This window comes from Papio anubis, chromosome 14, assembly GCF_008728515.1.
Source record: "Papio anubis isolate 15944 chromosome 14, Panubis1.0, whole genome shotgun sequence".
Taxonomy (NCBI): Eukaryota; Metazoa; Chordata; class Mammalia; order Primates; family Cercopithecidae; genus Papio; species Papio anubis.
The window spans coordinates 105,144,595-105,172,508 of record NC_044989.1 but is presented as its reverse complement, the minus strand read 5'-3'; the positions used below and the strand labels follow the sequence as shown (position 1 = coordinate 105,172,508).

Here is a 27,914-nt window from a genome sequence, read left to right as displayed (position 1 = left end):
CCACTTAACAAGAGCAGCAGGACCCCAAGAAGAAGAGCTTTAGGCATCTCCACAGTGGGCCCAGGGCATTTCCACACAGGTCTCTGAGACCCCACAGACAGGAGAGCTGTGACGACTCCTAGTGCCCAAGAAAGCAAGGAGGTGGTGGGCGAGAGGCTCCCAGAGGCCTTGGGGCACTAGAGGGGAGATGGAGCCGAGAGAGAGTGGCTCTGCAGGCCCCCCTCTGAGAGAGTGCGTGAGGTGTGGCCCCAGGCCCAAAGGTGGGTGGGCACCGTCGTGGGGGGTGCACGGGCTGAGGGAAGGGAGGACAGGAAGAGGAAGAGGAGGTGTTGGCCACAGCGGCGTGGTGCTCAGCCAGATTCAGCTTCGTGGGAAAGGTCCCCGGTGGGCCGGGCTGGCACTGGGGGTGCCCTGGCTCTGTGTCTCGGCTGGGTGGCTGACTCCTCCTGGAACGCATTGACATCCTCCAGGCGGGGCTGGGGCTCCTATGGGGACACACAGTGCCCAGGCTTCCAGCCTCCCACCGCTGGCTCCCTGTGGACCCAGCTGCCCCCCACAAGCCTGCGAGCTACCGGAGAGCGAGGGCAGGCTGTCCTTGCCGTCCAGATACCTGGCACAGGAGGGGGTCTCAACCTTCAGGGTATGGGCTGACTCAGTGGGTTTCTCCTCCCTCCAGCTCTAACCTGCCTGTGGAATAAATAAACCACTCCTCTGGGTCGTCTGGCTGGTGCAGGCCCCAGGGAGGCGCCCCTTTGAGGGGAAAATGGGGCATTCTAGTTTCCATGAGCCCTGGGACTCCCCTCCCTCCCACCACTGCTGCCTACCCTCCCGTTCCAGGTACGCAGGCTTCCTTCCGTCTGACGAGTCCTGCTGGAGTCGTCCTTCCTGAACCCCTGCCTTTGCTTAGCCTCATCCCCATCTCTCAGTCCCATCCTGCAGCTGGGCAGGCAGTGCTGGGCCCCGGAAATGCCCTCTTCCTCCCTGGCGCACGTGGCCTGTGATTTTCCTTGAGCACAGCACTTTGTGACTTTGATGTAAACATCAAACACAGCCCCCTTTCCTGTCTTCGCATCCAGGAAATAGGTTAGTTTCAGACAAGCCTGCTTGTTGGAGCTCAGCAGACACCAGGCCTTCCGGCCAGGCCTGGCCCACCGTGGGCCTCAGAGCTGCTGCTGGGGCATTCAGGTGAGTGACTGTCCTCGGGCCGTCTGCCCGTGTCCTGCCACCAGGGCCACCCCAGGGGGTTCTGGGAGACCTGGCAGCGGGTGAACGCCCCATCCATGAGTGAGAAACCCTGGCGGGGTGTGACGTCCTCCCCCAGAGCGTGTGCGGAGAGTGTGAGCGGCAGGGCCTCCCTCTCAGGCTGGGGGCTCAGCCTGCAGGGAAATCCAGACTGGCTTTGTAAGTCCTGATTCTTCACCCAGAACTGGCTCTCCGTTGGCGTTGGGACCAGAGACCCCACAAGTGGCCTGTTTGCTTGGACATCCACCTGTACGACCCCAAGTAAGTGGTGCCTGGGTGGAGTGGCACCTGGCCACCGTCTGCATGGTGGGCTGTGTCTGGAGGAGGAGGACAGAATATTAACCGGGAGTCAGGAGGCTGCTGGGAGGACCAGGAGGGCTGGAGGACTGGGCTGGATGGTGACCGGCTGGAGATGGAGGCAGACAGGGCGTGTGGCCATGCTGAGGGAAGCAGCTCCCCCTCCAGAGGCTTGGCCGAGCCGGGCTGTTCAGGGGACACAGCGAGGCCTGCTTGGTTCCTGGGCTCCTGCTGGGCCCTGTCTGGCTGCATCCTTGGCTCCCGGAAGCAGAGAAAGCTCCAGAGAAAGCGCAAGTGCACTCTAGTCCCCAGGCCCTGTGAAGATAAGGGGGCTGTTCACCAGGGCCGTGAGCTCCATCGGCAGAATGCTGTCATTCCTGGGACGGGTCCAGGGCAGGCTTGAGCCACTTGTAGCCGAGCTCAGGTTAGAGGAAGACCTGGGGAGAGAAAGAGCAAAACCCTGGGTTCTGCATAACTACTGTGTGTTCTTGGCAAGTTGCTCGGCCTCTCTGACCTCAGTTTGTGCATCTGTTAAATGCACATGCAGATATGGGCACCTGGCAGGTGCTTGGTTCCTGACAGTTGGCGAGAGGCTGGGAAACGTGTCCCGGGTAGGAAGGATCCCCGACAGGAAGAACAGGGGTTCATGAGGGGAGCAGCTCGAGATGATTCATGATTCTCGTCTTGGTTAGAACAGCAGGCAGACAGGAGGTGCTTAATAATGCTTTGCTGACAGATCAGGGTCAGGGACTCCTAAAGTGCCCCCTGTGAAGGTGCCTCCTGCTGAATCCGGAGCTTGCTTTCCCTCTTCTCACCGGCCCTCCAGCCTCGGCCCCGCTGCCCTGGCAGTGTTGGCGGGGGTGTTGATGTGCACACTCTGGAGCCTGGGGGCCTGGCTTCACGTTCTGGCTCCGCCACTCACCAGCTGTGTGAGTGCTTCCCTCCCAGTCACCGCATCTCTCTGTGCTTCCCTCCCAGTCACCGCATCTCTCTGTGCTTCCCTCCCAGGGCTCTCGGGAGGATAAAGAGACTGACTGTATCCGCAGTGCCTGGCACATACAGGTGTGGAGAAACGTCTCGCTAAAACCCTCATTATCCTCACTAGCTCTGGGTGGCGTTGGGCTTTGGACTCCACAGTTCCTATATACTCTCCGAGGCTGCAGCACCTAGACCACCCCAGGTGTCAGGTTCCACGGGTGTTCAGAGGCGTCCCCACCCCCCCCAGCGGACTGCAGACCTTTGTAGGCACCTGGTATATTGAGCACCTACTCTGTGCTGTGCTGGTATAGGTAGGGGAACGAGACAGTCTCCACTCCCATGGTGCTTACATTCTGGCAGGGACAAAGGTACTGTGTCACCAAGTTGATACAATGTCATCTTTTAGGTGGCGAAGAACCATAAAGTTGGGTCAGGTCTAGAGAGAGGAGAGGCTATTTTAGAGAGGGAGGTCAGGGAAGGCCTCCTGGAGGAGGTGACTTAGGCAGAGACCTGAATAAAGTGGAAGGTGTTGGGGGAAGAGTGTCCAAGCAGAGGGAACAGACAGTACAAAGGCCCTGAGGCTGCACCATGCCTGGTTTGTCCAAGGAACCTGAAGGAATAACACGAGGATGCCCGTGTGACTGGAGGGGAGCGGGTGACGGGGGGTGACAGACATCATGAAGGGCCTTGGGGGCCACCCTGAGGACTTGCATTTTCACCCCAAGTGAGGTGGGAGCCTAGAGGGCTTCCAGCAGAGAAGAGGAGGATGTGATGGCATGACAGGGGGCCAGCAAGTCTCACCCCAGGGAGTCCCTGCAGCCCCAGGGCTGGGCACCTTCACTGGCCCTGCTTTCCAGAGGTCTGGCGAGCTTCACTCGCTGCTCAGGCTGCACCGTGACCATGTGGTGGCTCCACGATCCCATGGTTTGAATCCGATCCCTGCAGTCAGGAAAGACATATGAAGGAGGAGCCTGTCGCCATGGCTAACTGCTGCTGTGTGGCTCATGGTGCCACCAAGCTGGCATCTGCTGATGACCAGTGCCTATGCTGCCTCTGTTGGTAGGCACAGGCAGCCCAAGCACATCTTGGGGATTAAGGAGCAGGAAACACGACTTCAGAGGGACTTAGGGTCTCAGGCAAGGACTGGGGGTTCAGAGAGAGAGAGCCAGGAGTGGGTGTGGGAACAGCATGGTGGGGGGGCAGTAGGAGGAGGTGGGGGCAGTAGGGGACCGGGGCCCCGTTCCAGCAGTGCCTTGGGTGGGGACATGTCAAGCCTCTGGCTGGGGGGACACACGGAGCCTCTGGCTGGGGTGACATGCGGAGCCTCTGGCTGGCGGGACGTGGAGCCTCTGGCTGAGGGGACATATGGAGCTCGTGCTGCTCCTGCCCGCTCCCACCAGGTCCTGTGGCTTCGGCGTGATAGCTCTGCTCTGACGATGGGCATGTAATGGGGGCTTTTGATGCCCAGAGAATGTCCTGTGAGACAGTAGACCTTCATAGCTTTGTTGAATAGGTGTGGGAATTAAGTGACGCTGAAAGGGGTCCTTCCATGTGGTCTTCTCGGAGCCTTTAATGTGCTTTTCACAGCATTTGAAACTGTATTTGACCCCTTGACTCTTTTTTCCTTTGAAGCATGTTTGGGGAATCTGATCTCTCCGCAACAGCTGTAATCTAGCACTGCCTTTACCCCAGGAGGCCGGGTGAATGGTGGGGTGCCAGGCCTTTACCCCAGGAGGCCAGGTGAATGGGGAGTTCCAGGCCTTTACCCCAGAGGCCAGGTGAATGGGGGGGTCCAGGACTCTACCCCAGGAGGCCAGGTGAATGGGGGGGTTCCAGGACTCTACCCCGGGAGGCCGGGTGAATGGTGGAGTTCCAGGCCTTTACCCCAGGAGGCCGGGTGAATGGGGGGTGCCAGGCCTTTGCCCCAGGAGGCCGGTGAATGGTGGGGTTCCAGGCCTTTACCCCAGGAGGCCAGGTGAATGGTGGGGTTCTAGGCCTTTACTCAAGGAGGCCGGGTGAATGGTGGGGTTCCAGGCAGGTCCTTCCGACCAGGCTCCAAGGCTTCCTCCCATCGTCCTCTCAGGGCCTGGACTGTGAGCGTGGGGCAGGTGCCCCGTGGCTGCTCTGCTGTGATCTTTCTGCTGGGATCCTGCTGGGATCCTGAACTGTGAGCTCAAGAGGAAGCTGGCTGGGGTCAGCCTAGGGAGAGCCGTAGGCCAGGCTTGGGGGATGAACAGGCTCACTGGGGACTGAGGGTGGGGCTCCTAACCCAAGTCCTGCCCGTTGGGGTGGCCCAGGCAGGACGAGGGCCGGGGTGAGTCTCAGGGTGGGTGTCTCCTGGGAGGGCCGCGAGTCTGCAGGGACACAGCTGAGAACAGAAACATGTGATCCCCTGCCTGGGGTCTGGGGTCATCCCGGGGAGCTGTAGATCGGTGCAGCTCACTGACAGCAGACACTCTGGCTAACCACTGCGTGGCAAATGCTCTCCCCTCTTGCCCCCGGACTTTTCATCTCTGCCACCTCTGCCCACCTTCTCTGGCCTCCCCAGCATCTCTGGCCATGGGGTCCCTGGGAACTTGGGCCCCATGTTTTACTAGTGAGGACAGTCCAGAAAGGCCCCAGGGGTGGAAGAGGAGCCGCCACCACCCGACCTGCCTGCTGTGGGTGGTGCTTGTGACTACGGTTGTCCTCGTGGGCCGTGGGACAGCGACGCTGGGATGCAGCCGAGATGCACAGGAAGAGAGCCTGCCTCTGGGACTCCTTAGCCTCAGGTCACGGATGGCAGCCCTGGGCTGGGCGCCTAGCCTCCCTCATCTCCTCTTCTGCCCTAACCTGCTTCCAGCTACCCAGGCTGCACCTGTGGCCACGTGGGGAGGAGCTTCTCAAACTGTGTTGGCGACAGTTTCCTGCCACAGCTTCCGGCGCCGGAGACCAGCTTTGCTACCCTGCACCCATGGTCCTTGGACAAGCCCTGTTTGCTGCCTCATCCTGCGTCCTCCTCATGCTTTGTGGGAGTGACTCTAGGAGTCTTCAAGGAAGGGCTGGCTGGGCTGGAGAAGACGGAGGGGAGACGGAAGGGTGCACTAGGTGGAGGGTGCTGTGTGGACAAAAGTATGAACGTCCTTTGAAGGAAAGCAAGTAGCACAGTTCAGCTGGGGCAGCGGGCTGGGTAGATCCAATGCAGTAGACAGTAGGGTCTTGAGCAAGGGAGGCCTGGGGGAAGAATTGCCAAGGAGCAACTTGCAGACTGTGGAGCTCAGCTCTGTGGAAATGGACTGTGGGGTTCAGCCAGCCACAGGCAGCATGAGCGTGCCATCTGGATCTTAGTTGGTTGTATTAATGGAAACAGTTGGTGGAGATCAAAGGAAATGATGCCAGCACCAACCGACCTCAGTCAGGCGAGAGATCTGGGCTCCGGGAGACGTGGGTGTGGCAGCATGTATGGCTACTGACAGGATGACCCAAGTAAGGGGACAGTGAGCAGGATGGTCAGAGGGTGGAGGCAAGCCACGGGGTTGTGAAGGACCAGAGAGGTCTATGAGGCTCAGGCAGGAGGGAGGAGTCATTGGTGTCGGCCACTCAGGGGACCCAGGATTGAGGAGGTCACAGAGTGCTTGTGTGGTGCACACAGACTGCCAGGGGTGCTATCAGTGCTGGAGAACAGCCTAGGGGGTGGGTGCAGACCGTGGGTCTGGCTGAGAAGGCTGGGAGTCAGGGACATAGGGTTGGGAGTGTAGACAGCCCTCAATCACTTTTCCTATTTTCATTAGCATTTTTAGTGTCCATTGTGTTTGTATCTTCCAATTCCTTTCCCCCTTCATCAAAATTTGGGGTATAAGTTACATACAATAAAATTTTTATATCATTTTAGTGAAAAATTCTGAGATTTGACAAATGCATATAGCCCAGAGACTACCACATCAATCAAGATACAGACTGTTCCCCCGAATTCCCTCCTGCCCTCTGTCATCACTCCTTCCCCAACCCCCAGCACCAAGCATCCCCTGGTGCGTTTTCCATCCCTGCACTTGTGTGTGGAATCACAGTTTGTAGCCCTTGGAGCCTGGCTTCTCTCACACAGCCAGAGGCCTTTGCGATGTATCCGTGGAATCGTGTGTCTCCGTATGTCGTTCCACTTACTGCCAGTAGAATTCCACGGTAGGCATGTCCCACGGTGTATCTCATTCATCTGCTGGGAAACATTTAAGTTATTCCTAATTTTTGGCAATTGTGGCTAGAACTGCTATAAAGGTTCCTGGGTAGGTTTTTGTGTGAATGCAAATTTCCATTTCTTTAGAGTGAATACCTAGGAGCCCTCATGACTTTTTTTTTCTTTTTTTTGAGATGGAGTTTTGCTCTGTTGCCCAGGCCGGAGTGAGGTAGTATGATCTCAGCTCACTGCAACCTCCACCCCCTGGGTTCACGCGATTCTCCTGCCTCAACCTCCTGAGTAGCGTGGTGCCCGCCACCACGCCTGGTTAATTTTTGTATTTAATTTAATTTATTTATTTGAGATGGAGTCTTGCTCTGTCACCCAGGCTGGAGTGCAGTGGCACCATCTTGGCTGCAAGCTCTGCCTCCCGGGTTAACGCCTTTCTCCTGCCTCAGCCTCCTGAATAGCTGGGAATACAGGCGCCCGCCACCACGCCTGGCTAATTTCTTTTTTTTTTTTTTAGTAGAGACAGGGTTTCACTGTGTTAGCCAGGATGGTCTTGATCTCCTGACCTCGTGATCCGCTCGCCTCAGCCTCCCAAAGTGCTGGGATTACAGGTGTGAGTCACCACGCCCAGCCCTTAATTTTTGTATTTTAATGGAGACGGGGTTGCACCATGTTGGCCAGGCTGGTCTCAAACTACTGGCCCCATGTGATCCACCTGCCTTGGTCTCCCAAAGTGCTGGGATTACAAGCGTGAGCCACTTCACCCAGCCACTTCATGACTTTTTAAAAACACTCTTGTGGAATGGTGACCTGTTTCTCCAGGTGGAGCCACAAATGCAGTCCCTTATGAATCTCTGGAACACCCACCTGTCCAGGACCCCCCTCAAGCTTGGCCCTCCCAACCTCACCATCACAATTAATCGTGTTACAATGCAGATCCTGGCCCCTCCTCCAGCTACTCTGACCCAGACCTCACTTGATTCCCATTCCAGTACCTTCCTTTCAGCTCCAGAGCCCATCCCTGGACACCCCGGGCAGAGGGAGCCTCTCCTGATTCACAAAAGCATTCATTTTACCCCTTGGTTCCATTTGCATAACTAAGAAGGGCGGCCAAGGTCACTTCTCCAGTGCAAACTTATGCCTGAGTAGCCTTGCTGGGCCTCTCTTAGTAGAGAAACACCTCATAACCGCTATGGAGAGGTATTTTTTCCCAACATTCTATGAAAACTTACCAATATGCAGAAAATAGAATTAACTGTACACCAATAACTCACCTGCTAGATTCAACAGTTAATGATTTGCTATAATTGTTTTATCACATACAGTTGATCAACACTGTTTGTGAAGTTCTTATTTGTGAATTCTCCTACTTGTTAACAATTATTTGAAACCCTAAAACCAACGTGGCACTTTTGTGGTCATTCTCAGACATAGAGTGGCAAAAATATGAGTCACTCGATACATATGTTCCCACTGAGGATGCACAAGGCAAATGCTCTCATGCTGCAGACAAGTGTCTTTTTCATGTTCTTTTTTTTTTTTCTTTTGAGGCCCAGTGCTTGTATCACCAGGCTGGAGTGCAATGCGTGATCTCAGCTCACTGCAGGCTCCACCTCCTGGGTTTACCACCATTCTCCTGCCTCGGCCTCCCAAGTAGCTGGGACTGCAGAACCTGCCACCACATACAGCTGTTTTTGTATTTTTAGAGACAGGGTTTCACCATGTTAGCCAGGATGGTCTCCATCTCCTGACCTTGTGATCTGCCCGCCTCGGCCTCCCAAAGTGCTGGGATTAGAGGCGTAAGCCACCGCACCTGGCTAATCTTTTTCATGTTATATTTGGTGGTGCCACATATTTTGTTTTTTTATTTTATGTGTTTTTTTTTTTTTTTTTTTTTTTTTTTTTGAGATTGGAGTCTCGCACTGTCGCCTGGGCTGGAGTGCAGTGGCAGTGGCGTGATCTCAGCTCACTGCAACCCTCTGCCTCCCAGGTTCAAGCAATTCTGCTTCAGCCTCCTGAGTAGCTGGGATTACATGTGCCCGCCACCACGCCCGGCTAATTTTTTGTATTTTTAGTAGAGATGGAGTTTCACTATGTTGGCCAGGATGGTCTCCAATGCCTGACCTTGTGATCCACCCGCCTTGGCCTCCCAAAGTGCTGGGATTACAGGCGTGAGCCTCCGTGCGTGGCCTATTTTATCTTTTTAAAGACAGAGTTTCGCGCTTGTTGCCCAGGCTGGAGTGCAGTGGCCTGATCTCGGCTCATTTCAACCTCCACCTCCTGGGTTCAAGAGGTTCTCCTGCCTCAGCGTCCCAAGGAGCTGGGATTACAGGTGCCCGCCACCACCTCTGGCTAATGTTTTGTATTTTTAGTGGAGACAGGGTTTCACCATGTTAGCCAGGCTTGTCTGGAACTCCTGACCTCAAGTGATCCACCCGCCTCAGCCTCCCAAAGTGCTGGATGACAGGCATGAGCCGCCGCATCCGGCCTCACACATTTTGAATGTTTGTGCTTTTTGTTGGTGATTTCACTGGTTCATGTGGCCCCTAACCATAGTGCCGAGATGCTGTCTAGCATTCCTAAGGGCCAGAAGGCTGTGTGTGCCTTACGGAGAAAACATGTCAGATAAGCTTATCGTTAGAGTGCTGTTGGCTAAGTGTTCAATGTTAGTGAATCAACCAGGTATATTAAATAAGGTGCCTTTAAGCAGAAACTCGCAAAAAAACAAGGTTATGTCTTGATCAGTTGATGAAAATGTAAACAGAGGCTCCTAAGAATCTAACTCTACATTTCCCCTAGGACGGATAGTTCTCTATTTGCTAGTTCAGTGTTTGCGTTGACTTTACAGAACTGTGGAGAACAACAGGAGTCAACTGTGTCTCTCTGGCTGTCTAACCTTTTATCCGTCCCTCTCGCTCTGTGTGTCCGTCCATCAGTGTTATTTTGGGGGGTGCTCTCAAACTAGATTACAGTCCTCAGTTCCCATCACTCCTAAACATTTCTGCACACAGATTGTTACCTAGGGTTCAATATTTTATGTTTCTTTTTTAATTGAGGGAGGCAAATACAATTAAATGAACACATCTTAAGTGTACGTTCTCTTAGTTGTGGCAAGATCAGACACTTGTGTAACCCAAGCCCTGTGAATATACAGGACGTCACCATCACCCCAGAAAGGTGAGGGCAGGCAATTTTAAGTTATCTGCCTTACCAGATGTCCATCTGTCTAAATAGCCTTAATTCCTCCTCCCCTCAATCACACGTTTTGTTTGTTTAATAGCTGTATCAAAGTTCACGTTTTGTTTAATAGCTGTATCAAAGTTCACTTTGAGATTAAACCCTAATGTATTTAACCAGTCCCCTAGGGATGGATATTCAAATTAGCATATGTTCTGTAGAAACTTGCCAAGGAAGGCAGAGGACAAGGCGAGGGGGGCCTGCTAAGGCCGAGGGGAAAGGGTCAGTGGAAGGGACACGGGAGGCTGAGAGGTAGGGCCCTTGGGTGAACAAAGCTGGGTGCGGCCTCACGGCTTCTGTGCATGCCGTCCCCTCTGTCTGATGCGCTGTCCCGCGCGCCTTTTGAAAAGTTGGCTCCTCCTTCAGATCTCCACTCAAATGCTAGCTCCTCGGAGAAGGTGACCGTCCTAGCGAGAGCCACCTCCTCTCTCTCTTAATGTCACTCCACTTTTTTCCTTTGTAATGCCGACCTCAGTCTGTAATGATTGTTTTTGTTTCGTTCTCAGTTTATCTCAGGCTCTCCCTCCATAGTGTTGCATTCGGGAGGGCGGGGTGGGACCCTGTCTGCCTCGAGCGTGCATATCCCCAGCACTGGGCCTGAAACACAAGAATTCAGCACGTAGTTGGGACACGAAGGGATGGGTACCGGTGTTGGTGCTTGGGGACCAGCTGGCGTGCCTGAGTGTCCACATAATGTCTCTGGAAAGTCAGAGGGGGGTTTGGGGCTTCTGGAGCTGTGCCCAGCAGGCTGCGGCTTCTCTCCAGGTTGACGGGCACAGAGCAGGCTCTGCCCCTTGGCGCGCTCAGCCTGCGGCACTGATGCCCTCCACGCGGAGTCTCTTGCGCCGTCTCTGGGCCCCACGCACCGGGTTCAGGAAGGCCCTGATGTGCCTCCGACCCTCTGTGAATCCGCAGGTTTGGGGAGGCCCAGGGGCGATGCCAGACCCCGCGGCGCACCTGCCCTTCTTCTACGGCAGCATCTCGCGCTCCGAGGCCGAGGAGCACCTGAAGCTGGCGGGCATGGCGGACGGGCTCTTCCTGCTGCGCCAGTGCCTGCGCTCGCTGGGCGGCTATGTGCTGTCGCTCGTGCACGACGTGCGCTTCCACCACTTTCCCATCGAGCGCCAGCTCAACGGCACCTACGCCATCGCGGGCGGCAAGGCTCACTGCGGACCGGCCGAGCTCTGCGAGTTCTACTCGCGCGACCCCGACGGGCTGCCCTGCAACCTGCGTAAGCCGTGCAACCGACCGTCGGGCCTGGAGCCGCAGCCGGGCGTCTTCGACTGCCTGCGCGACGCCATGGTGCGCGACTACGTGCGCCAGACCTGGAAGCTGGAGGTGAGAGCGCGGCCTGGGGCGCGGGGTCTGGAGAGGCGTGGCCCGAGCGGGGCAGTCCGGGGTTTTGGGGGATAGGAGGGAGGAAAAGGTCGTCTTCCCCATTCAGTCCCCTTTGGAAGCTGGAGAGGTGGGGCACTGGTTGGGGAAGAATCTCAAAGGAGGCCTCAGAGGTAGGGGCTCCGTGGTGGCGGTCGCCTTCCGCAGGCTGAGCGATGCTATGGTGCGCCACTGTGCCAGATGGGAAGGTGGAGGGATGCACTGGGCCGGGCGAAGGCGAGGCTTGGACTGGGGGCGGGGCTGAGAGGAGGGTGCGCGGGGCCAGGGTGAGCCCTTAGGGTAGGGCGGCTGTCCGGGAAGATGGGCTGTAGTCTTGCACAGCCTGAGTGACGCCACCGTGCACAACCACCTGAATTAGATCTTCAAGCTGGAGAGACGCCTGGGGCCGTGCTGCAAGGTGGGGGTGGTTCCTCCCTAGCTGGACTGGGGAGGGGACCATGGAGGTGGCAAGGAAGTGGTCCTTGACAACCTTCATAACACGCGCTAGGGACGCCTGGGTGAGGTGGGGTGGGGAGTCCTCTGGGACGGGGCTCCCGGAAGGGGGTTCCTGTGGCGAGCACTAGGCCGCACCTACAGACCTCCTCGACTTTCCTTTTATAGGGCGAGGCCCTGGAGCAGGCCATCATCAGCCAGGCACCGCAGGTGGAGAAACTTATTGCTACGACGGCCCACGAGCGGATGCCCTGGTACCACAGCAGCCTGACGCGTGAGGAGGCCGAGCGCAAACTTTACTCTGGGACCCAGACCGACGGCAAGTTCCTGTATGTGGGGCCCGGGGTTTGGGTGTGGTGAGGACTGGGGCTCGTTGGCAGGGATCCTGGGGACTGGGGCAGACGTGAGCGTGCAGGTGGGCCGTGAGGGTGTGCCTGTGCTCCCGTGTGCAAGTGGGTTGTGCGTTTTTGATGTGCAAAGGAGCTTGCGCATGGGGAGGTAGAGGCAGTAACCAGGAAAGCCTCCAGAGTGGGTCCCTTGGCCTGGCTTGGAATCCCGCTTCTGCCACCTGCTGGCTGTGGCCCTTGGGCAAGTAGCAGACCTTATTTGTCTGCCTGTTTCCCCTCCTTCAATCAACAAATATTTACTGCATACCTACTGTGTATCAGGCACTGAGGACATGGCAATGAGCCAAACAGACACAGTACCTGTCTTCATGGGGCAAGTGGACAAGAAAAGGAATCAGTAAAATAGAGACCCTGTCAGATGGTAGTCAGTGCCATGTGTGCAGGTGGGGAGGGGTCGCAATTTGAGATTAGGTGGTCGGAAAAGGCCTTCCTGAGAAGGTGACTTTTGAGTAAGGGAAAGAAGCTGAGGAGTGAGCTGTGCAGCTTTCAGGGGGAAGGGTGTTCCTGGAAAAGCAATGGCTGGTGCAAAGATCAGGAAGCAGGAGTCTACCTCGTGTGTTCCGGAAACATTGCCATGTGCCTGGAGCTGCCTGAGTGAGGGGAGAATGGGAGGAGGTGGAGGGGAGGCAGGGACTTCAACTTTTCCTCCAAGTGAGGTGGGATCCCCGGGAGAGTGATGAAGCAGCCCCCTCTAACTGTCCTGTGGCTGACAGCGGTACCTCCCCCCGGGGTCCTCTAGGAGGATTACATGAATTAGTACGTGTGAAGCGAGAGGATGGTAACTGACATAGGAAAAATGTGGTAAATGTTAGCTTTTATATGTGGGTGAACGTGCGTGTCTGAGCCGCAGCTGAGGCCGTGTGGCTGTTTGTGAATTTGTTAATGTGAAAAAAATCTCTCAAAAGCTCTTTTCAAAACTCTGAGTGTTCAACAGCCCTGCTGGGGCTGTTGCTTTCTGGTTTGGACACGGGATCTTTTCTATAACAGATGGTGTCCAGGTGCAGCTGAGGTCACTCCGGCCTCAGAATACAGAGAAACTGGTGCTGCCTCTTTCCCATGACCTCAGGAAGCCCAGTGTTTTCCCCCAAGAAATCTGTGGGGACAATTCCTGGGCCTTCCTTCTCATGAGTGCTTCTTGGCCTGAGCCCCTGCCCGGCAGATCCCTCGGGTCACCTGCTTCCCCCAGGGCTGTTTCCTCTCCTGAGGTCAACCCACTTGGAGGAAATGACCACATCCCTTGATTTTCCTCACCCATGTGAAGTTTCTGTAGATTGCTTGCAGGCTTCTTCGCAAGATGCAGCTCCCTCTCCAAGATTCTGTTGTGGGCTGATAGAACAACTCTTTTTACCCTGCCATACAGATTCAGATTTAGGCTGTAAATTGGAGTGGAGTTTCCAAAGTTTCTGAGGGAATTCTTAGATACATGTTGCAGATAATACTCAACTTCTTGAGTATTATCTTAGATTATTATCTTAGATACATGTTGCAGATAATGGCACAACTTCTGAACAGCTCAGGACAGGGCTGTTTAAGAGGAAACCTTTGCATTTGTATCAGTTAGCTTTTGCTACGTAACAAACATCCCTAAGATTTATTGGCTCAAAATGACAGTTATTACTCTTCCCGATTCTGTGAGCTAACTAAGCAGTTCTGGTTTGGGTCATCTAGGCTGGTCCTGAATAGGCTGGGATGGTTACACTCACACGACTGGCCATTGGCTCAGTGTCACCTGGGTGATGGGGATGAGCTGGCCCAGTGGAGTCATCATCCAGCAAGGAGCTGGGGCTTGTTCGTGTGGTGGTGGCACAGGGTTCCCAAGATCAGTCAGAGAGGAGAGGGCAAGTTCAAGCCTTTGTTTCTGTAATGTCACCGATGTCTTATTGGCCAAAGCAAGTCACACGACCAAAACCAAAGTCACTGTAGGGAAGGGACTCCCTAAGGGAGAGGAATGCAGGGAGCCATTTTTGCAAAAGGTTGGTTGTAGGATTGGACCAAGGGGGTTGTCATGAAGGTATGGGCATTGTGAACATGGGTGTTGGGGGCTGTCCCTCTTTTCTTTTGGACTGTCAGCCTGAGGGCAGGGGCTGCATCTGGAGGGCTCCGTCTTGCAGTACATGGTGATGGCTGGTCCAGGTGTTACCCACCTTTCTCTAGATGTTACATCACCCCACCCCAGGTGTGACCCTCACCAAGAGGTTACTAACATTAGCTCACACATCTCACATGCTCATATCCCCCTCGTCCAGACATGCTACCCCAGGTGCCTGAGAGCCCAGGGGCTCTCCCCAGGCTGGACACAAAGAAGGCTCTAAGCCCTTCCTATTGATGTAACTGATTCTTTCCTCCCGTCTCTGCTTTCTCCTTCATAAAATGTAAATTCATCTGTCTTTGATTTTATAATCTGAGTTTCTACTCTGGTTTCCCCCTACATCCCCAATGTAGCTTTTCATCCCCGCAGTCTCTGCCTCTCTTCTTAGTTTTCCTTTCTTATTCTCTTTCCCTCCCCGCCCCCATCTCTCTTCTTCATCCTGCACTCACACACACACATACAGGTCATGATTCTGCCACTGTAATGGCTTAAAAATTTCCCCCAGATTCCCTAAAGCCTCCTGAGAGTGACAGAGGATTCTAGGGGGTGGGAGAGTGAGCGGAGGATTGAACAGGTGGGATTCGGGCCCCCATTCCACTTGAATGACAACAGCAGCTCGGCTTTGATCAGTTTGCTATCTTAGGCTTCCATATACAGTATTGTGTGGCAAAGGTTTCACTGCCCGAAGGAAAAGTTCAAACACTTTTTGTGTAACACAGCAGAGCTCATGACAGGCTTAGAGTTAACCAGTCTACTGAGATTAGAGGAGTCTCAGGAGAGCCAGGGTCAACAGCTTTAAGCAGCTGTCTGTGCATTGCACGTCAAACTGGCGTGCAGTCTCCCAGGCAAATAGGACCAGCGTTGGAGGTGGGAAGGTGTGGCTAGGAAGGAGAGATGCCCAGCATCTGGGCATGACATAGAGCCTATGGCTGGCAGTGAGGTCCAGAAACAGCTGGCACAGTGGTATGAGGGACAGTGACCATTCTGGGTAAATGTCAAGAGACCAGAAGCAGCTACAAGGAACCCAGCTCCTGGAAAATTAGGCAAGGCACGCTTTGGACAGAAACTGTGAGAGCTTCTTCTTGCGGTTCCTGAAGTCTATAACAGCTTTCTCAGGGCTCAGGGTGTGAGAGAAAGACACGTGCCACTCAGGCCTGGAGTGAAGACCAGGACCATGCTTACCGTTGAGCACAGTTCATAGTTGCCGAAGAACGGATGGAATCGTACCCAAGCCTGTGCGCTGCCAACGCTGGCCTGTTTCTGTGTTATTGGCATCATTTTATGGAATCGGCTGATTTGACTTGAAAAGAAACTTGCCCTGGAAAGGGCCTTTAAGAGAGTACACTGTCCAGTGTTTCTTTTTTTGAGACGGAGTCTTGCTCTGTCACCCAGACTGGAGTGCACTGGTGCAATCTCAGCTCACTGCAACCTCTGTCCCCCGGGTTCAGTGATTCTCCTGCCTCAGCTTACCTGAGTAGCTGGGACCACAGGCGTGCACCACCACGCCCGGCTAATTTTTGTGTTTTTTGTAGAGACAGGGTTTTGCCATGTTGGCCAGGCTGGTCTCAAACTCCTGGCCTCAGGTGATCCGCCCACCTCGGCCTCCCAAAGTGCTGGGATTACAGGCATGAGCCACCACGCCTGGCCTGTCAAGTGTTTCTTATCCTCTCCTGGAGCGCAGACCTCTTTGGAATCCTACTGACTGCCCCTTTCACAATCCCCCAAAACATATTCACCTCAAGGACTTTGCAGACAGTTATACAAGATCATGGTTGGTCCTGAACCTCGTCCTTCGAACCCGTTTCAGGCCAAGAAGTTATGATTTAGACCAGTTATCTCATTTTATACATAAGGAAACTGAAGCCCAGCGAGGATTAGCAGTTTATTCAGGGTTTCACAGATAATCTGTGACAGAGCTGGGTGTTAGTCCTAGGTAGCAATTAACTGCACAGTCAGAAATGCATTTGAATCCTGGCTCCACTTCCCACCTCTTACCAACTCTGCAGTTTAGGCAAGATACATAATCTTGTGCCTCAGTTTCTTCATCTGCAAAATGGAGATAACAATATTACCTACTTTGTGGGGAGTGCTGTGATTATAGGACAAATATGTGAAGAATTTAGAACCAATATCTTAATAAATAAATGGTAGCTCTTTTGTTTTACAATCATGAACCAGAGACAGATGCAGCTCTTAAAGGTTCTGCGTATTATTTTAAGAGCAGAGATACAAGTTGATTTTTTAGCCTGTACTTCTGGCTTAAGTGCAAGTTCCAACTGCAAGAACCAAGAACTGCCACTATCTAGCATTTTTTTTTTTTTGGTAAATAAAGTAGAACTTATGGTACTGAAATATATGTGGTGATAACACCAATGTCTTAGCCTGTGTGGTTATTATCTGGGAATTTGCGGCTGCTCTTTATGAACTCATGTGTCTCTTTCCAAAGAGTGTATTGGTTAGCATTTCCTGTGTAACAATGTGCTGTATTCACACCCTGAAACGTAGTGGCTTAAAACAATGGTCATTTACAGCTGGGTGTGGTGGCTCACACCTGTAATCTCAACACTTTGGGAGGCTGAGACGGGCAGATCACCTAAGGTCAGGAGCTTGAGACCAGCCTGGCCAACATGGTGAAACCTTGTCTCTACTAAAAATGCAAAAATTAGCTGGGTATGATGGTGAATGCCTGTGATCCCAGCTACTCGGGAGGCTGAGGCAGGAGAATTGCTTGAATCCGGGAGGTGGAGGTTGCAGTAAGCCAAGATCGTACCATTGCACTCCAGCCTGGGCAACAAGAGCAAAACTCTGTCTCAAACAAACGAACACCAGTCATTTATTCACTCTTGTTTTACATGTCAATTTGGCTGGTTTGCTTGGTAATTTGGGCTAAGTTCAGCTGGGTGCCTCTTCTGCTGGGTTTTTGAGCTTACTCATGTGGCCACAGCCAGCTGGAAGATTGGCTGGAGCTGGATGGTCTCTGGGATGGCCTCACTCACATGAATGGCTATTGGCCACTCATGTGGGGCACCTTGGTTCTCCTCCATGGGCCTTCTCTAGCAGGCTAGCTTGGACACATTCCCATGGTGTTTGGAGAGCTGCCAGGAAAAGCAAGTGAGGGCAGGCCAACCTCAATGCTCAACTACTTTTCAAGTCTCTGCTTGTGTGATGTTTGCTAATGTCCTGTTAGCAAGGCACATGGTCAAACCCTGATTCAGGAGACAGAGGAGGAGACCCCACCTATTGATGCGAAGAGCTCCCTAATATTGTGGCTGTTTGTCTCCAATATTCCACACGGAAGTTTAAATAAACAGGGAGGAAATTATTAGTTCCAGAAGAAAGAATGAAAGAGACAGACGGAGGGCCGGACACGGTGGCTCACGCCTGTAATCCCAGCACTTTAGGAGGCCAAGGTGGGCGGATCACGAGGTCAGGAGATCAAGACCATCCTGGCTAACACGGTGAAACCCCATCTCTACTAAAAATACAAAAAATTAGCTGGGTGTGGTGGCAGGCGCCTGTAGTCCCAGCTACTCAGAACCTGGGAGGCAGAGCTTGCAATGAGCCGAGATCGCGCCACGGTACTCCAGCCCAGGCGGTGGAGCGAGACTCCATCTCAAAAACAAACAAACAAACCAAAAACAAAAACAAAAACAAAAACAAAAAACAAAGAAAGAGACAGAGGAGGGGAGATGGGAGGGGAGGTTTGCTGTTTGTTGGAGAGTGACTTGGCATCGAGTCTTCGTTGTCAGTTTAAAACTTCAGGTTGTGACCCTTAGGAGGTGTTTTCACTTCTCACAGTCCCTGGAGACCATCACCTCCCGGCCAGCCTGCCAGCTGCCTCTGACTGCCACAGCTCCGAGACCCCCAGGGCCAACAGCCCTCCCTCCTCACTGGAAAGCTGCACTTAACAGGAGCTTGTGCCAGTGACTCAAAATAGAAATGTTTTGTGGGAGATGTTGACTGGTGTCACTGTGGGGTTTCACGTGATGGCGTTGCATCTGCTGTCCCAGCCTCATGTCTCTGTGGGACGTTTGTTTCCTAATTTGTGGCAGGTTTCTCTTCCTTGCCCTTTTGTGTGCCCTCATTGCCCCCTGCCTTGATTTCCCATCTCTCCACATTGTCTCCAGACTGTTGTGGGCTAGCCTGGGAACTGCCCCACCCTTCACTGCGCTGTTCTTTGGGGAACATGCTGTCCAGGAATGGAGGGGATGGTCACAGCTGGACCTCTCTGCTTCACTCAGGGGACATTTCCTAAGGAGGGGCCTCATTGCAAGGTGGGCCCACGGCTGCCTTGCTCACTGCCGTATCCCTGCACTCAGAACAGTGCCTGGCCTGTGGTCCGCAGTCCGTAAAGTCTTGTCCAGTGAATGAACACCCGCAGGCAGGGCCAGGCCCGGTCTGAGAATTTGCACCTTGGAGGGTGCAGCTCACAGGCCATCCCAAGGGCTCTTCTGTAGGGCAGTGCAATCCCTGAGGTCAGGAGTTGGCTGCTTTTGCCCTCCACAGCTTCCCTGGGGCCAGCTGCCCTCCCTCCTCACTGGAAAGCTACACTTGATCCTGCAGTAGAGGCTTGTGCCAGTGACCCCAGACAAAACTGTTTTGTGGGGGATGCTGACTGGTGTCACTGTGGGGCTTCATGCGAGGCGCCAGTGTCTGATACTAAGTTGGTCTGTGTGTATGCGGGATGTGTGTGTACCCAGGGCTGGAGGGGATGGGGGGACAGTTTCTTACCCCACAAGCACACCACCTTTGAGGGGCTCAATTCCCATCACAGACATGGAAGATTTATATATTTATTGTGACAAAATTCCAGCAGAAAGCAATTGAGGGTCTCATTCTAGGAAAGGTCCATCTGTTATGGAACTGGTCAGTCTTGTGATGAGAAAGTGACTTGTTCTGATTTGCACAGGGTGCCCTGTGAGCTGGTCATGAAGCTGCACCTACCTGTACCTGTGTGGGTCTAGGTGGAAAAGGCTTTCTCTCCCCAGGAGAATGGTGCTAGGTCCACCTGTTGAAGGCTCTGTGTCTGTCATAGAAGACCAAGTGCCCCCCATGGTTGGCTGACTGTGTGGCCAAGTGTACCCTCAATGAGTGCCTGTGGATGGCTCTCTCCCTGTGGATGGCAAGTGGCCATGGATGGCCAAGTGTTCAGCCACGGGGGACCAGGTGTTCCCCAGTGGATGGGTGTCCCCCTCCTCCATGGCTGAGTGTCCACTGCAGATGGTCAGGTATTCCCTGTGAATGGCCATCTCTTGGCTCTTGGAGGACTGTGCATTTTCCTGGGAACACAGTCATGGCCCCTCCCCCGCCCTCTGCCGCTTAGCCCATCATCAGCAGATCTGGAGGCGATGGGGGCCTGGCCTGGCTTCCCCAATCCCTGCAGCTTCTCTGCAAGGCTCCTGGGTGTGGAGCCCATAGGGTGTGTGTGGGGGGAACCGGGGCACGGTAGGAGGCCCCCAGGTGGCTCTAGGGGTTACATCCCTTCCCTTCCCCTGCCAGGCTGAGGCCGCGGAAGGAGCAGGGCACGTATGCCCTGTCCCTCATCTATGGGAAGACGGTGTACCACTACCTCATCAGCCAAGACAAGGCGGGCAAGTACTGCATTCCCGAGGGCACCAAGTTTGACACGCTCTGGCAGGTAGGCCGCCCGTGCAGCTTGTTCTGGGGGATGGTGTGATCCCATGGGGTGCCGGGCTCTGGGGAGGAGAGGAGCCTCTGCCAGCTGCCTGCTCCCTGCAGCTGGTGGAGTATCTGAAGCTGAAGGCAGACGGGCTCATCTACTGCCTGAAGGAGGCCTGTCCCAACAGCAGCGCCAGCAGCGCCTCAGGTGCCTGCAGCGGGCGGGTGGGCGGTGGGCGGGGCGGCAGGAGACCTGGCCCCCAGCCCTCACTGGCCCTTCTGCTCCCCCAGGGGCTGCTGCTCCCACGCTCCCAGCCCACCCATCCACGTTCACTCACGTGAGTTGGGGGCACCTGGAGTGTGGCCTTGGGGATGGAGCTGGGGGGTGGCTGTGGGGGAGGCTGGGGTGGAGGCTGGGGTGCCTGTGGAGCAGAAGAGGCTGTCTCGCCACTGTCTCTGGGAGTCCTCAGTGGACATGGGTCTCCTGAGAGGGGATGGATGTCCCCAGCTCAGGCCTTGCTGACTCTGTGGCCTTTAGCCTCAGAGACGGATCGACACCCTCAACTCAGATGGATACACCCCTGAGCCAGGTGAGCGGGCAGAGGTGGGGTGTGGGTTGGGGCTCATGCCAAGCCGACAGCAGGGTCCCTGTCAGGGATGTGGGGTTTCACGGGGACGCCGTGGGCTGGGCCGGGCCAGGCTGTGGCAGTTGGCTTGGTTAACCCCTGTGACACACATGCGCATGCCCATCATGCCTGCCTGTGCGCAGGTACGTCCCAGTGTGTACTGACGTGCAGGGAGCATACCTGGCCCAGCCTGGGGCTCCCCAGACACACGTTTGTTGAGCGCCTACTACGTGTCAGTCACGTTCCGAGGTCACTGTGTGTATGAGCCACCGAGCCCTCCTGACATGCCTTATGAAGTGTCTATGGTGATTACCCTCACTTTACAGATGAGAGAGGGAGGGCTCTGTCTACGGGGATGTGAGGCAGTGGTGGGGACGGGATGTGAACCCAGGATGGACCCCAGAGCTCATATTCCTAAAATGTTGCGGGTGCTCCTGTGTCTCATGGGTGGGTGCAGACCTGAACATGTGTGTGCAGAGAAGATAGTTACATGTACACCCAGAAGCTCACCTTCGGAGGCCTTGTAAATGTGGTTGTGTGCTGCATACACAGACAGGGACAGGTCTGGCCATAGGTGTACACGTACGAATGCACACACATGCACACCCCAGCTGGCACAGTAACGGTGCCACGTGGATACCAATGCACCTGCCCCTAGAGTCCACCCTCCTGTGGCCGCACGGTGCACCCACAGCTGTGGCCAGGAGTGTATGCCAGTGCCTGCGTGTGGATGTGCAGGAACACGCATGGGCACCCACCTGCCTGTGCGTGCTCCAGGGACGGCACCCTTGTCTGGGGCTGGTGCTTGTGGGGGCTGAGGCTGCCCTGCTCCCCACGCCCCTGCCCCTGACCTGGGAGCGTACGGCTGTGTGTGCCCAGCGCGCGTAACGACCCCAGAGAAACCGCGGCCGATGCCCATGGACACCAGCGTGTATGAGAGCCCCTACAGCGACCCAGAGGAGCTCAAGGACAAGAAGCTCTTCCTGAAGCGTGATAACCTCCTCATAGCCGACATTGAACTTGGCTGCGGCAACTTTGGCTCAGTGCGCCAAGGCGTGTACCGCATGCGCAAGTATGGCTGCCCCTGCCGTGGTGGGGGCTCCGCCGCATGGGGACAGAGGGGAGCGGCTTCACCAGGTTGTGGGGTGGGAGCCAGGATGTCTGTCTCACAGCAGTTTGCCTGGGAAACAGACTCTGGGGCAGGACATTGCACACTGGAGGATTCCCTGAGAGAGCTCGGGACACCTGACGGGGGTGGGATGTAGGCCTGGGCAGGGGGAGGTGGCTGAGCTGCAGTTACCCAACCCAGCGGAGCTGCAGTGGGGTCCCCGATCCGTGAGTCCACTGGCCCCTGACAGGCTGCCCCTGGGGAAGGTGTCACTTTGGATTCCTTTTGGCAATGGGCCGTTCCCGGCGAGCAACCCGGCTGGGAGCTGTTCTCAGCAGACACTCCCGGCCGCAGGGACATTGAGCGCCTGGGTCCCAACCTGGGTGGCGACCGCAGTTGTCTACCGCACAACTCAAGGGAGAAGGGAGATGGGTGGGTGGGGGTGTGGGGCCGAGCAGGGCCGGTGCCCCTTGCCCACACGCCTGCCGTGGCCGGGTCGAGCAGGAAGCAGATTGACGTGGCCATCAAGGTGCTGAAGCAGGGCACGGAGAAGGCGGACACGGAGGAGATGATGCGCGAGGCACAGATCATGCACCAGTTGGACAACCCCTACATCGTGCGGCTCATTGGCGTCTGCCAGGCTGAGGCCCTCATGCTGGTCATGGAGATGGCTGGCAGCGGGCCGCTGCACAAGTTCCTGGCCGGCAAGAAGTGAGCACCAGCACCGGGTGGGCCCAGCCATCGGGTGGGTGGGGCCCGGGCTCGGCCTGGGCATGGTGGACACACACCCGCACGCATGCATGTGTGGGAAGGACCTGGCTCAGGGGCAGCGAGGAGGAGACAGTGGGAGACAGTGAGGAGGGAACAAGGGCCTGGGCGGACCTGACGGTTCCTGCCTGGGGGTCCAGGTGAGTGGTGCCGTGGCTGCCTCCTGGTGGCAGAGGCAGAGGCGAGGAGTGCGGTGGGTTTTGGGGAGATCCTGATGGCAGAACTGCCAGGGTTTGCTGACAGATTGGGTGTGAGAGAAAGAGGAGCTGCTGGAGGGGACAGTGGAGGAGCCACGTGGGTGTGCACGTGGGGACGGGGACAATCAGGCCACATTATCTTTGAGATGCCCGTGAGACCTCAGCACGTCAGGGGTGCAGGCAGAGGTCTAGACTTGGGAGTCATGGCGTGTGGGTGATCCCTAAAACCTCGAGACTGGATGAAGGCAGAGTTTTTGCCTGTTTTGTTCACCGCTGTGTCCCCAGCGGGTACTCAATAAGCGTTTTTGAACACATGGTCACCTGGCTCATGCCCAGCTGGGTCAGAGAAGCGTGCTTTGCCCCTGGGAACTTGGCTGGTCTCCCAGCTGACCCCGCCTTCCCCGCCACCCCAGGGAGGAGATCCCCGTGAGCAATGTGGCCGAGCTGCTGCACCAGGTGTCCATGGGGATGAAGTACCTGGAGGAGAAGAACTTCGTGCACCGTGACCTGGCGGCCCGCAACGTCCTGCTGGTTAACCGGCACTACGCCAAGATCAGCGATTTCGGCCTCTCCAAAGCACTGGGCGCCGATGACAGTTATTACACCGTGAGCCTCTGCCCTGTGATGCCTGCGTGGACAGGCTGGGTGGGTAGAGGGTCCCCGAGCCCTGACCCGGCAGCATCTCCCCCTCCCCAGGCCCGCTCAGCAGGGAAGTGGCCGCTCAAGTGGTACGCACCCGAGTGCATCAACTTCCGCAAGTTCTCCAGCCGCAGCGACGTCTGGAGCTATGGGGTCACCATGTGGGAGGCCTTGTCCTACGGCCAGAAGCCCTACAAGGCAGGCGCGGGCAGAGGCGGGTGGGCGGTGCGGTGGGGAGGGGGAGGAGGAGGAGGACCCTGGTCACTCACAGGTGTGTCGGCCCTGGTTTGAGCAGAAGATGAAAGGGCCGGAGGTCATGGCCTTCATCGAGCAGGGCAAGCGGATGGAGTGCCCATCAGAGTGTCCGCCTGAACTGTACGAACTCATGAGCGACTGCTGGATCTACAAGTGAGTGCCGGTGGGGTGGGGACCCGGCTGGGCTGACCCCTGGGACGTCCTGGTGCCGGATGAGTTGATGTCGACATAATGCCATCCCACCCAAAGCCCTTCACCCAGTTCATGGCCCTTGCAGCCACCCCCAACCCCCCACCCAGCTCTCTGACACACCGGGGTTTGCTGTCCTGCTCCAGTGTGCCCTGCCCTGCCACCCCACCTGTGGGCCTGTGCCTCAGCATCTAAAACCTCAGTCATCACTCAACACATGGACCCTGCAACACACAAACACATCCATACTCTGCTACTCAACCTATGACACTGACACTCGGGGCATGAGACGGTTCTCCAGTACCCACCACTCCAGTCCCCACCAGCCAGCATGCAGCACCCAGCTACTAGACAGGCGAGCACTCAGGTACCAAATTCTCATCTGTTCCAGCCCCTACCTCTGCCTGGTGGAAGCCCAACCTTCAAACATCTCAACTCCTAACACCATCAATATCCCAACTTCCCATCAGACAACAGGCAACACACACCCAAACAAGCAGACGCCCTAGACTGCCCGTGCAACGTGTGGACACTCTAATGCATGACTCCCCACTGGCCAGCACTTAGGACACTGACACCCAAATACCCAAGCAGCCCAACAGATAAACACCCTCTCTGGCCGGTCTACCCTCCTGTGACACGTGTTAATTCGACCTCCATCAGGAAACACCCAGGGTACCACACCCCAGTAGCCAAAGAGGCTAGCACCTAGCACCCCAACACAGTCCATGGATACCCCATGCTCAGTACCCTTAATACTGCAGCTCCCCACTGGCCAGACCCACTGCCATGCTCCAGGCTTCTGCTGCTCACCAGCCTCACACTCCCTCTCGTCTAAGCCCTCGCCCAGCCCACTGATACCCTGGCCCTGGGTGCACGCGCAAAGCATTAGCTTTCTGTATCCCAGGTCCCCATGGTCAATAGCTGCCACTCTGACACCAAGTCCACTCAGTCCCCTGAGTCGTCACTGGTTAACGCTCAGTAGAGGGTCATCCCAGCACCCTGTGTGTGGGCAGCTCTGCCTCTTAGGCTGTGTGGCATCGCCCAATGCTCTCACACCCCAGAGGCCTCTCCACCACCCAACGTCCCACCACCCCAACAGCCCTGCTGACTCTCTGAGCCCCGAAAGTCTACCTCAGCCAAGCACTGTGCATGGCCACCCTGTAGTGAAGCTGGGTCCTGGGGGTGTGGTCAGCAGCCTGGATGTACCCCACCCCCACAGGTGGGAGGATCGCCCCGACTTCCTGACCGTGGAGCAGCGCATGCGGGCCTGTTACTACAGCCTGGCCAGTAAAGCAGAGGGGTCCCCGGGCTGCGCACAGAAGGCCGAGGCTGCCTGTGCCTGAGCTCCCACCGCCCAGGGCCTGCAGCCCTCCACGCCGGCTCTTCCTCTGCCTCAGCCCCACCCCAGGCCCTGCAGCCCGGCTGAGCCCTGCTTGGTTGTCTCCACACACAGCTGGGCTGTGGTAGGGGCGTCTCAGGCCGTGCTGGCCTTGTATCCCCTGCCTGGCCCCTGTCCTCTCTGGCTGCGGAGCAGGGAGGCCCAGGCGGGTGGGGCCGTGCAGCCTGGGCTGGTGGCTCCCGGAGGGCCCTGAGCTGAGGGTGTTGCTTACACGGATGCCTTCCTCTGGGCCCTGACCCTGGAGCCTGGGTGTCCTCGGTGGTCAGGTGTAGATAACCAGAATAAACTCAACTTCCCTCTTGTCTGAGTGCCGTCATCTTTTCCGGGGTGAGGGTAGGTGCCAGGGGAGAAGTGGGTTATGAACAGTGCAGGGAGGTGACTGTTCTTGTGTGGACTGAGCCTGGAAGGGACCCCCGGGAAGACGGAGCTGGGTCCCACTCTCCACCCTAGGGGCACCTTCATGTGAGTGAGGGGCTGGGGTGGAGTGGGGAACCTGAGGCCAGGTGGGTGTGGGCCCAAGGGCTGCGTGCCCGGCTGAGCCCAGCTCCCCTGCCTGTGTGGAGACGGGTGTGCTCCATGCCAGGTGCACGTTCGGATCACCTGGAGCGATTTTAACCGATGCTAACCCCCCTCCCCCATCCAGATGGGGTCTTCACCACCCCAGGGGTGCCTCGCAAATCCTGAGAGATACCGTTTTTCCTTGGTAGATGCACGTATTAGCTCCCACATAAACTATTACTGAATTTGAAAAATACCAAAATGCAAACATTCTTTTAAAATTGTTTTAAAAAATAATGAATGAAGAAAAATTACATCAGTTAATTTAGTGGTTGCTTAAATCATCTGGTTTGCAGACAGTTCCGTTTTATTAAAATTCACTCGTGAGTCGCTGAACAATGACTTACATTATTATGTAAAATATATCGGACGGCAAATAAATTGTGACTTTCTTTTATGGTCATCATTATTATTTGTTTCATGTCATCATTCTTGCTGAAAGTAATTTTATTTTATAAGAAGGAGGCATTAAAAAATGGTCCTCTAGGTGTCAAGTACACTGGGGACGCTAACGGACCCCCCAGAAATGTCTGGTGAGGAACCAATGAAAGAGGGTGCAGTTCCGCCAAGCACCCTCCAGAAGGCGATGTTCCCCCAGGCCGGGGCCAGCTCGGGTCAATCCTGCCCTCACCTCCTGCCTCACCTCTGGACAGCTCCTTTTCTGCCAGCAGCACGACCTCAGGCCCTCACCTCCAGGTCCCCATTCCTGTCCCCTGTTGGGGTGAGCAGACCCAACGCCAGGTCGTGAGGGTGACAAAGTCTGGCAGAGTCAAAGAATTGAGAAAAAGCCTGAGAGATAAAGATAGGACACCAGGGGGCCGTCGCGATCCTGGAGGCTGCCAAGGCCCTGCGCTCTGGGAGCCCACGGTATTATTGATAATCCCACAAAGAAACAGGTGGTGAGAATGTGGAGGTCAAAAGGACACGTTGCATTCAGCGCATGATTTACAGCTGTGATGGTTTAGCATTTATAGGGAACATGTTCTGCTACTTGAGATAATGGGAATACAATCGATCTAGGAGCCTAGGAGGGCTAGAAGCAAGGAGCCAGCAAGTCTAGACACATTCCAGAGGACATTATTTCAGTCCTGCAAGCCCTACTTCAGTTTCCCTCCCAGCACTCCCCTGCAAGGTGCTTGCAGGATCTTTTCTCCTGGCGGCTCTGACCAAGCCCCTTCGCCCTCCCTCTGGGCCTCTGCATTCACTGCTGCCGCTGCCTAGAAAGTTCCCCGTCCTCCCCTCCCCGCCACCCCGGGTGATGTGCTCTAGGAAAGCTCCCGTCCCCTCCGGTGATATCCACTAGGAAACTTCCTGTCCTGCTGGCTGATGTCCGCTGGGAAACCTCCCCGCCCAGGCTCCCGGGGTACGAAGGAGAGGGACTGAGGGACGCAGTTTCTGATCACTGCTTGCACACCTCCTGTGATGGGCAGCTCATCCATTACCTCTCAAGACAGCCTGGGCTGGTAAGTGAGTTACAATTCTCAGAAAGGTGTTCCAACTGTTGACACCAACCTGGACCCCCATTCCCTTCACCATTCCAAGACCATACCCCTTCCTCCAGATACCTCACTCCTCCTCTATCAATCATGTGCCTATTCCAGACGCGTGTGTTATGAGGCCCACGGGCCCAGGGTGATAACCACTGGCATGGTGGCAGCCCACTGGGCCCTGGAGGTCCAGAGAAGCTCCTGAGCCAGCTGAGAGGGGCCAATCTGGTGGGCTTCCTGTAGGAGGGCACGCCTTAGCTGAGTTCTGAAGGGTGAGTGACACTGGTTGGGGACGAGGTAAGGAAAGTATCCCAGGGAGCAGGAATGGTGTGTAGTGGGAGAGAATGTCCTTCTGGAAACAGAGGTTTTGTGGGGCTGGAAGGCTGAGTTTGGACATGGGAGGAAAACAGGAGGCCTGGTGCGGTGATCAAGATGGGAGGCGAGTCACATCCTCTTTGGTTCATATTTCCTGATTGCTTGGCCAGGAAGCAACTAACATCCCCATCTACCAGGTCCATGGCTTTCTAGCATTGAGTTTTACCATTTTAAAAACATTTTTGAATTTTAGGTGGGAACAATATCTCATTGTGTAAATGAAGACAAATTAGCATTTCTCTTGTGAGTGGCGAAGTTGAACAGTTTTCAGATGTGCGCCGGCTTGACAGATGCCACCTCTTGCTGTCCTCACACCCAGGACAGAGCTCGCCTCTTCTCAGGCCCCATCCTCTGCTCTGAGCAAAAGGCCAAGGGCGTGGGCTGCCCTGTGGCCACATGGGTGAGGACGTGGTGAATCAGTTTCCTGTTCTGCTTCCATCACCTTTTGTCCCTTC

At 55.5% G+C, this 27,914-nt stretch overlaps 1 protein-coding gene across 3 annotated transcripts; it reads left to right on the top strand.

Moving 5' to 3' along the window:
- Positions 1-623: 623 nt before the first annotated feature.
- On the top strand, positions 624-26,009 carry LOC101008565 (tyrosine-protein kinase ZAP-70). 3 transcript variants are annotated; one of them, XR_002516780.2, is made up of 16 exons: positions 624-640; positions 1,077-1,185; positions 1,425-1,503; positions 10,829-11,251; positions 11,909-12,069; positions 19,736-19,874; positions 19,976-20,063; positions 20,147-20,193; positions 20,394-20,445; positions 21,361-21,553; positions 22,094-22,300; positions 22,968-23,160; positions 23,251-23,391; positions 23,489-23,601; positions 23,784-24,004; positions 24,860-24,970. XR_002516780.2 is itself a non-coding variant. In XM_003909004.5 (15 exons), the coding sequence occupies exons 4-15, from the start codon at positions 10,850-10,852 to the stop codon at positions 24,981-24,983; spliced, it is 1,860 nt and encodes a 619-aa protein (XP_003909053.1). In that variant the 5' UTR covers positions 624-640; positions 1,077-1,185; positions 1,425-1,503; positions 10,829-10,849; the 3' UTR covers positions 24,984-26,009. The 3 variants fall into 3 exon arrangements, 1 of the variants encoding a protein (XP_003909053.1); XR_002516779.2 differs by having other exon boundaries at positions 23,748-24,004; XM_003909004.5 differs by lacking the exon at positions 23,784-24,004 and having other exon boundaries at positions 24,860-26,009.
- The last annotated feature ends 1,905 nt before the right edge of the window (positions 26,010-27,914 follow it).